The sequence below is a fragment of the Pteropus vampyrus genome, unplaced genomic scaffold (assembly GCF_000151845.1).
Source record: "Pteropus vampyrus isolate Shadow unplaced genomic scaffold, Pvam_2.0 Scaffold78, whole genome shotgun sequence".
Taxonomy (NCBI): Eukaryota; Metazoa; Chordata; class Mammalia; order Chiroptera; family Pteropodidae; genus Pteropus; species Pteropus vampyrus.
The window spans coordinates 1879345-1889696 of NW_011888859.1; the positions used below are offsets into that span (position 1 = coordinate 1879345).

Consider the following 10352-nt stretch of genomic DNA (forward strand, 5'->3'; position numbering starts at 1 on the left):
AGTGCTGGTCAATCTCACTTAGTCTAATGTCCAAAATGTTCTCATGAATGAAGAATGCCCACAGCCATTAAAATAAAATCTGTGACCTCAATGACATGCAAAGATAAATATATGTTCTTGAAAATTCAAACTTATGTAGGTGTCACCAAATTTCTGTTTTTTTAAATTGTTCCTTGATTTAATTACTTATAGTAGTATGTGTTGAAGGGAAGCAAAACAAAACAAAACAAATAAAAAACACTATTTGATAATTAAATACATATGAGGTTTTTTTTCTATTTCAATGTCACAAATTTTCATTGACTATGAATCCCCTGAAAATTGTCAAAGTAAGAAGATAGTTTTTGTTCATAAAAGTAAAATGCCTTTGAACAAGTAATTCTAAGAATTCTTCCAAAGAAAGAGATGTGCACTAAGATTTAGGTAAAGTGATATTTTTTTCACCAATATTTATAATAGGAGAAAAAATAGAAATAACTCAAATGTTAAAAATAGGCCAATAATTAAATAAATTCTGATACATTCTTATAACTGAATATTGTGCAACCTCTAATAAAGCATAATTTAGAGAATGTCCAGGGCTATTTATTGAAAAAACTATTCTTTCTCCATCAAACTGCCTTTGTCAAAAATCAATTGAGCATGTATGTGTGGCTCTATTTCTGAACACTCTATATGTTCCATTACCCTTTGAATTCACACTAAAACCAGGTAGTGTGAGTTCAATTCTTTTTCAAAATTGTACTGTTCTAAGTCTTCTGCTTTACATATACATTCTAGAATCAGTTTGTCAATTTCTACAAAACATCCTGCCAAGATTTTGATTAGGATTCTATCTATATAAAATAGACCTCAATAAGAAAACAAACAAGCCAAAAAAAAAAAAAAAAAAAGTTGGCAATTTGAACAGGTCAATTTGAACAAGATATATAAATGTTAAATAACGTATCAAAATATGCTCACTATCATTGGATGTCAGGGAAATGCAAATTAAAAACACAATAACATATCTCTACACACCTATTATAATGTCAAACAAGCAAGCAAACAATGACTCGACATTAAGTGCTAAAAATGATGTGGAACAAATGAAACTCTGATACACGGCTAGTGCGAACGCAAAACGGTGCAACTACCCAGGCAATTTCTTAAAAGCACACACCAGACAACCCATAAGTCCACTTTTAGGTATTTACTCAAGTGAAATAAGAACTTAGATACATATACAAAATTGAACATGAATGTTTATAGACACTTTATTTATATAATCGTCCAAACTGGAAAGAATCCGCTCACATGTGATTTTGAAAAAGACAATACTAAAGAGACAGAGAACTGACCAATGGCTGACAGGGACCAGGAGTGAGGGGAGGGACTGACTACAATAAAACATGAGGACATTTTTTCAGGTGGTGCAACTGTTAGTGTGAAATTTGATAGTAATAACCGTTACATTACTATATGAGTTTGTCAAAAGGGTGTACATTTAAAAGGGTGAATTTTACTGTATGTAAATCATATCTCAATAACAAATAAATATAACAAAACGAAAAAAGGAAATCAGAGATTAAGAGTCTCATGGTTGCACTTAGTAATTGTTGACAACTCCTGCTGTTAAGCATTGACTTTCACATGTAATTGTTATCTCAAGGTAACTTCCTCAGTCAAGTTCTGTAGGATTAAATGTTTATTGTTACTGAAGAGACACACTACTAAGGATGGCAAAAGATATTCAATTCTATTCAAATCATACTGAAGCAAATCAACAGGCAGTGGCCCAATGTCACAAAATAGGTAGAAGCTAAAAACAAAAACTGAGAATTTATTGACTTACTTTTCATGAATTAGTTTCTTGGTATCATCCCAGGTGACTTCTAAGCGGTTTATCTCTCTGTCGACTTCAGGTGCAAAGGCTACATCTTTCTGAGCAATTTGCTTAGCTTTGTCTTTCAACCAACACAGCTCGTGTTCATGAGAATTCAATTCATCTTCTAACTGATTAAAGACTCTCAACCTGTGAATTAAAATGATACTTTACTGAAGGTAGTGAAATAATACATTTTTTTCTCCATAAAGCACACATATAGATAGCTAGAAAAACTTTTAACAGAGCAACTAAATATGTCAACTGATACAGGTGCTTTTAAAGTCAACTTTTCATAATTCAGAGTGTGCCTCAGAAAACATTTACAGTCAGTCTCAACTATTCACCTTCAACATCCTATTAAGTTTGTATTCTCTTTCTATTTTGCCTTGATGGCATTAAACTTTTAAAATGAGGGCTGACCTTGAAGGCAAAGTAGGTGAGTTCTTACATTGGTAAAAAAATCTTATTGTGTCATGAGGTCTAATTCATGTAAAATAATAGTTGTTTCACTTAAAATAAAAATAGTTTACCAAGCGTTATAATACATACATATTTTAAAAACTTAAATCACATACCTTATTGAAAAGATTACCATGAGAAAAATTTCTTTTTTTTTTTTTGTCCCTGATATATTAATATTTGAGCGTTTGTGAAAAGTGTCCACATAGAGGCAGCCATCGACTCTTTTATTCTTGCATTTTGGTTTAGTGCTGTAGAGCTTACAAAGTGAGCATACAGGCATTATCCCATTTAATTGCCAAAACAAAGTGGCTGGGAAAATGCATTGTCATTATTTCCATCTTACAAGAAGAGAGGTGATTTGCCCACAGTGAAGTATAAGTATGGCTGGGATTTAATAAATCAGTCAATTCATTGCAACATTTTTGATAGTCTCTGTGTGACTGTGGTGAGTTCAGTGTTGTGGGTATTAACATGGACCTTCTTCTCCAGCAATTTTAGAATCACCTGCCTGTTTGGCCCGAGCAGGCCTGAGTGGCCCAAGCAGGCTCAAGAGGCCAGGCCACACAATGGCACCAGTCCTACTGCTGACTTCCTGGGTGACCCATTGGCTCCTTTGCCACCCTCGTTCCTCATTCTGTCCTTGCTCTGAATCCTATTTTGTCCTTGCCAAATCTTACTCCTTTTTTAAAGTTTAATTTTAAACTAGTCAGATAACTTATTGCCCACAAGGCGTGTAAAGTAACCTCAGGAGCCACTATCATCTGACTAAAGCTTTGGCTCAATGTTTGATTCTGATTAAAAGGAAGCAACTTGCAATTGACATGGCAGCGTCAACACAACTCATGAATTAGGGACACCGTGGTATGACTGCATTTCAGCGATTTCTTTGCCCCCTGAGAAAATGGAAGAGAAAGTCAACCCTGAGAACATGAGTGGGGAGAAAGCTTCATCAAGAAGGAAAAATAAGATTGAGAAGAAAGCTACTGTATTAGGAGGAATAATTACTTTTCAAATTTACTGCAGGAAAATACCCTTGACCCCTTAGCTTCTCTATTAAAACTCACCTGGCAAAACGCCAGAGTGTGCTAAAACCTCTTCTCCTCCTTCTCCTAAGCAAACAGGTAAAAGTAGTCGCACTCTGCCAGGAGGACTGGTTTCACTTTAAGTGAATGAACACAAATCTCAAATGGCGGCCTGTCACCTTACCAGGCTCCAGAGGTATCATTTCCATTTCCTCTGGACAGGAGAACGATTTCACACAATTTTCTCTTCACTGACCTCCTGTCGTCACTCGATTCTCAACTAATGAGCTCGCTCTGTTTTTTTCTGAGAGGCTCGCTGCCACCAGGGACGAATTCCCTATTTTACCACCAAAACTACAAGTCTACTTGTATCACTGTCTTTCTCTTCTTATTATTCTTGTTACAGAAGATGAGTCCTTTCTCCTATCAGTTAAAAATTGCTTAAAGATAGATAATATGATCTATATACTCTATTGTAAATAAGATTGCAGAGTGGCTGATACGTAGCCCTCAGGAAAATCCCTAAGAAACCTCCCCAAAATTTTAGGACTTCTTAAGTGTCAAATTAGCCATTAATTGTATCCTAAAAACATAAAAGAAGAAAAGTTGCTAAATAGGGTACTATTAATGTGTTGCACAAGAGTTAATTCCAGCACAAATAAAAAAATCAAAGAGACAACTGGCTTCAATACAACTTCCTGTCACCTCTGCTGAAGCGCTTGGCGAGTAGGTTCTTTTAGTCGCTCTTTGTCGGTTCTTTCTTCGATGTCCTCAATACTTTTGAGCAACTCTTCTTTCTGGTCTTGGAATGCCTTTTTCAATACTGCCAGGGCATCTGCCTCACTCTGCTTGGTTCCCAGAAGGTTCTGGATGCTCTCTAATTCTAAACAGAGATGATCAGCTATAGTTCTGCAGGAAGTCCTTTGCTCAGAACTTCCGCTTTTAAGATGGTATTGGGCTTTGGTAAGAATGCCGTCCAGACCGATGGCAGTAGATTCGAATGTTTTAACATCTCGAATAGCGTCACTCAGGTCCTTCTCTAGTCGATCGGTCTGTTTCTTGTTCATACTGTTGGTTGCCTCCACCGTTTGCCGCAGCCGGAGGAGACCCCCTGACAGGGAGACGTGGCTCTGTACGAATTCCGCCACCTGGGACAGGGCAAGCTGCCGCCTCTCCACCACCTGGCTGGCTTCCTCGAACAGCTGGAAGCAGTCCTCCGCTTTGCCCTGGAGAAGGTGAAGGTCCTCAGCTCGACCCAGGGCACCCAGCTTTGCGAGGTGACCCTGCAGGCTTTGCAGTTCCCCCTTTTTGCTCTCTATTTCTGCGGCGTGGTCCTGGAAAGGAAGAGAGCGTTATTGGCCCCTCGGATACACTATTGTTTAGGCCGCAGATATAATATAGAATCGGTGATATCGAGATCCATTTTAAATGTAGTGGTGGTGTAGTATTTAAAGGTCGTCTGCAGTGCATCTTTTAGAAACATTCTCAAAATTTCCCCTGTTTTGCTCATCTATATATTTCATGTAAAACACAACTCTTTTGTAGAACTAATTCATTCCATGGAAAAGATTTCTTTATGAATAGAAATAGCTAAAAGAAAATATATGTAAATAGATATAGATACGTAACTTGGAAGATTTTTAGATTATATATAATTTATATATATAATTTTATATTATAGAATACATACACTTTCTATATATAAAATGCTAAGTCAATCAGAGCTTAGAATTAAGTAGTGAAAGAGTGTGGACATTAGCATGTGGGTAAGGCAGATGAAACTTTGCACAAGTTTTATCTGCTTCCTTTTTAAAGAGATGTAGATTAACTGAGTAAAACCATTATGTAGCATATCTAACTGGCTCACGATAGATTTATCATTTAAGATCTATCTGAGAATTGCTAAGAATCTCGGTACAGTCCCCAAAAAAGAGAAATCACCACTTGCCTTAATCTGGACCACAAAGCCTCAATATTCCCTTCTGCTGAACCACTGAACTTTACAGGGCTTCTTGGAGCATTTACTTTACAAAACTTACAAACTCAATCTCTGCCCCTTTGAGATGTAAATCTTTTTAAAAGCCTCTGGACAGTTTTATAACCCAAGAATGTCTTTCTCAAAAGCCTGGTAGTCGGCTCTGTGCAATGTAATCATTAAGGAAGATGGTGCCTGAACCTTCCAGACTCTTTAGAGGGGAGAAGCCTCACTTCCGTGGGCACCTTGCTCCAAGTCGAAAAAACACCTGCCGTCATGAAGATATGAGGAAGTACCTTTCTTTTGGGTGAAACGAATTAGCAAGCCCAGCATAGAGAAAGCACTCCATACAAATTAAATGTTTTATCATTAAATATTGTTATATGTTCATGTATCTTATCTCCAACGATCCCAATACCTGATTAGTATCTGATTTTTTAAACTTTTTTTTTTGATGCCAGGATAGATATTATGCATAATTTAAAAATAAGAAAAATAAATCATAAATTTTAAATAACTTGTACGCTAAATAGTAATTGAGAAAAAAACTATATTGTTAAAGCATTGGGATTCAGTATTAGTATTAGTTTTCCGCATTGGAACAAAACTTAAAAATGAACATTTTTAAGCTTAAAAATGAACATTTTCATCATTTCACCCTAGAAATCATTTGCTCCTCTTGGAAGAAATGGTATCTGAAGGTGGTTGCGCATTTTATCTGAAGTGGTTTTAACTGTTTCACGTATCTGCATAACACGTTACCTGGACCCACACGCTCAATTACGAAAACATTTATATAGGAATACAAACTTAAACTGCTGGCGAATGTGTGAGCTTTTTTTAATGTCGCATCGCTTTATAATTCTAGCGCTCTCTTTTATGAAAAAGTTCTTCCATCTTAAAAGAATGTACTTTACCTTGTGCCGAATGAGAGCTGCGTGATGGTCGGTGATGCTTATCTCAGAAGTAGTTTGTAATTCACTGAGAAACAGCTTAATCCAGACAGAAAAGGAAAGAAGAAGTTCATCGAATTGCTGGTGTTCAGTGGCCACAGATTGAAGAAAATTAATCCTAGGCAGAGAAAGGTATTAAAGTTAAAATGCTCCATCACTGAACGGAAGAAGTTGATAGTTTTTTGGAATAAGCTTCAGCAAGGGAAAAAGTGACATGGTTGCCTGCGGACAAACCAGAACTCTTGCTGCTTTCTGCCTTTCAAAACTTATTTCTCTCATAATTTTCCTCATCTCAGTGAACATCACCACTATCCACCCAGATATCCTCGGAGTCATTCCTGCTCCCCCCATTCCTTGTCTACTACTTCTGAACTATGCGTGTCCTGTCACACGCCAGCACAGAATACTGTGCTCTTCCCTTCATTTCTACACTCCAGTCTAAATCTCATCTCTTGCCTCCAGCCTCCAGCCTCCAGCCTCCAGCCTCCTAAACAGGCCTCCTTCCTGCCACCGTTGCCTCACTATAATCTACTTTTTAGAGAACAGCCAGAAATGAAATTAAGATAATCCAAACATTCTCCGCCACATTTAAACACAGGGGCAGTGTCCTATTGCACGAAGGCAGGCAAAACGCAACTCCTTCGGAGGGATTCCACATAATCGACTTCTCTGACCTCATCTGACACAGCACTGCTCCCCACTGCTCCCCACTGCCACTGACCTCTGCTTCCCCAATATCTCGGCTCATTACTGCCTCAGAGGCTTTGCCCTTTTTGCTCCCTCTGCCCATATGATTTACCCGCAAAGCACCATGGGTTTGCTTCCTGCACAGCATTCAGATCTTAATCAGATGTCATGTCCCTGGAGAGGCTATGCTTGATCATGTGTCTGAAGATACGCCAGTCTATGGTCCCTACTGTGTTACCTATGTTATTGTCTTCACATTACTTAATACCACTGAAACAGTTTAACTCATTCACTTGTTTAGTTACATGTTTATCCTCCCCTCACTCAGTGATACAGGACTTTACCTGCCTTGCTTACTACTATGTCCCTAGCACATAGAAAGGTGCTTGGGATATGGTCGGGGATCAGCTATTGCTTGCGTAATAAATAAATTTGATTGATTAGTAACAGGCGATCTGAGGTCAGAATCCAATACTGTCATTAAGATTAATACCTCAGTCAATTATTAATATTCATTACAATGGTTTGCATCCAAAGTTCAACTTTTATTTTGAATGTTTTCACACATTTGTATCATTTTAAAAGCCCTTTCCTTTCCCTCTGTGAGAGAAGCATAGGGCAGATCCTACTCTATTTTACAGAAAGGTGTTCATTTTTCAAGAGCTGGTACCAATCCGTCAGCCTTTCCCGAATCTATTCAAATGTCCCTTCTTTTTGTTTCCATAATATTCTGTGCTCAACACTCTCATTGACTTTCTTGTTGTCCCCATGCTGATCTGTAAAATGCTGAGGTCAGTTTTATGTATTTTTATGGCTCCAGTATCTGATATGGTGCCTGGTATTCAGCAGGTACCCAAGAAAGATTTGCTGACTGGTTGAATAAACAGTGGAACGAATACAAGCTTTATGAAGTAGAGAGCAGAGCTCTGTTTACTGTTGCTATGCTCAGCACATGGAAGAGTGCCCTACTCAAGGCAGAGATTCAATAAATATTTGCTGAACTAATGAACTAAAAGGATGACTGAAAAGATTAAATGACTTATTCAAGATGACATGGGTAATCAATAACAATTTAAGGCAAAACTTTAGAAAGCCGATTGTTAATCATGTAGTCAAAGAGGCTTTAATTTATTTTTGCTTCCATTTAATATAATAGCAATTTCCTTGCTCTCTACAAAGTTCTGTATTGGAGTGAAATGAAATATATATATACAATGCCTATATGTATATATACAATGCCTGTGTGTGTGTGTGTGTGTGTGTATAATGCCTATATGTATCTAGGTAATGCCTCTGTTGAAACCTATGTTAGGCAAAATTTTAATTATCATTACTCTCCTGTACACAAATATCTTAATAAATAATACAAACGTGAGCAAACCTACTTTCTTCAATATATTTCAACTAGTTTGATCATTTGCCTTAGTTATGGGACTAAAATTTTGAGTTGAGGTTTATCAGAAAGGCTAATTTTTGAGTGCTTTAATTTTTAAAATGGCAAATAAATAAATAATAGTTTTCACCCCTTCCATAATTATCCCCTGAATAGTTGAGTAGAAATAAAAGTAAACAAAACTATTCTTTTTTAATTTATCTGATCATCATTTTTAAAAATAAACAATATCAGATTTTTTTAAAAACAACCTTTTGCTAATTATCTGTGGCAAATCTCTCCATCTCTCATCCAACTGCTCCAGATGTAGCTTCATCATTTTCACATCATCTTTGGAGGCCAATGAAAATAATGATTCCTTCACTTGCAAAAGGTTACTGTAGATCGCGGCCTGGGATACCACTTCACTTTGCAGTGCCTGAGAAAAACAGAATATATTAGAGATCTCAGCCCGCAGTGATTGACAAGGAAACCACAGGACCACATGACACAGGTGGGTGTTGTCCAAAGGCTTTGCAATCTTGCAAAATGCAAGTCATTGGGACCAGGCTAAAGAAAGCTTTCGTCACTTGACTTAGAAATGGATTAGCTTAACTTCTAAACATGAAAAATGCTACCGAAACCTGAATTAGTTTTCCAGAGTCTGACTTATATTAAGTTAGACAAATTTAGAAGCTGTAGCATTTCTTTCAGGATGCAGGAACTGAATAAGTGAGGATCAAAGGAAAACAATGGCTAAACAGAAACAATGCTTATCTAACATTAAAAAAAAAAGACACAATTCAAGGTAACAGGAACACCGTCTTTCTTTCAGTTTAGAGACATATTAGGCCAAAGTGGGGAACCTACGTGCTCTTTATTTTATTTTCATGCAACAGAACTACTTAGTTTTTCAATTTAATTGGTTAATGAATCCCTTAGATGCAGTGAGTGGTGCATAAAAGTTGTAGTTCCTACCTAATAAGAGATAAACACTCTATGTAAATAATAACAAAATAACATGACGTTAAACTGGGATGATAGGTGTAGCATGTCACAAGTGTAAACACTTGTCAAAATGTCTTCTTCCCTCTCTCTAGGGAGACCACATGTGTGATGCAAGCAAATTTGCTAATGGTATCAGAGGAAGGAGAATACAGCCCATGGATGACAGCAAAGACCACATAGCAGAATTGGGACTTAGGCTGAGAAGAACAAAGGACACAAGGCCAGGAGAGAGGAACGTACAAGAAATGCACAGAGCACAGTTGGGAGACAGCGTGGCTAACACAGAGTGACTGAGACCTGCAGTCTGCTCTCAGACCCTTAACTCACATAGTGCTCGTTTTCCATATAGTATATGAGGAATACAATTTTATATGGCCAGATAGCTTTGGGTCATTTTTAAGAAAAAGAGGTGTGATTTCCCCTCTTAGAGCATCTCACGTTGTATTTCCAGGAAGACAAACACCAGACTGCGGACTGAGAACCACCCTCTATCCTCCAGGCAGGACTGCCACGGGAGGTTTCTGAGCAGGGAATTTTGGAGAGATTAATGCAGAACATTAGTATTTAATAAACTAGAAAAGCAGGAGTACCAGGAGTATGGGGAACCCTCAAAGTGAAGGAAAAAGAAAACTTTCAGATGGGGTAATAAGTTCAGATGTTTCAGACATTCTCTGATGGAGTGTTTAGAGAAGTGATTATGAAAAGTAAAAGGATGGAGCTTCTCCTTAAACTTTTTATAAAAGGTGACGGGAAAAAGTTGGGGTATAAATCTGTCATACAACAGGTCTCTCTTGAGAAGGAATTTTGCCTGTTCAATTTTCTGGCATAAAAAGTATCATTTCAAGTAAGTTATTAATCCCTAGAAATTAGTAACATTGCCTGTACTTTCAATAATACTAATGATTTTTTTAAGTTTAAAAGGTTGGCTTCTTCGAGGATGCAATCAGATAGTATTCTTTGTCTTTCTATCACCTGCATTTGTGCTCATTCTTTTGTTTCTGTATTG

General features: G+C 37.3%; 1 protein-coding gene across 1 annotated transcript in view; it reads right to left on the minus strand.

Annotated features, from left to right (window-relative positions):
• The window catches only part of SYNE1 (spectrin repeat containing nuclear envelope protein 1), a 145697-nt gene that overhangs the window by 29604 nt on the left and 105741 nt on the right, over positions 1-10352 (minus strand). Inside the window, exons 35-38 of the mRNA XM_023532164.1 lie at positions 8611-8777; positions 6244-6397; positions 4057-4685; positions 1835-2014 (exon numbers count right to left, since the gene is read on the minus strand). Coding sequence (XP_023387932.1) covers positions 1835-2014; positions 4057-4685; positions 6244-6397; positions 8611-8777 — 1130 coding nt within the window. The remainder of the gene's footprint in view (positions 1-1834; positions 2015-4056; positions 4686-6243; positions 6398-8610; positions 8778-10352) is intronic.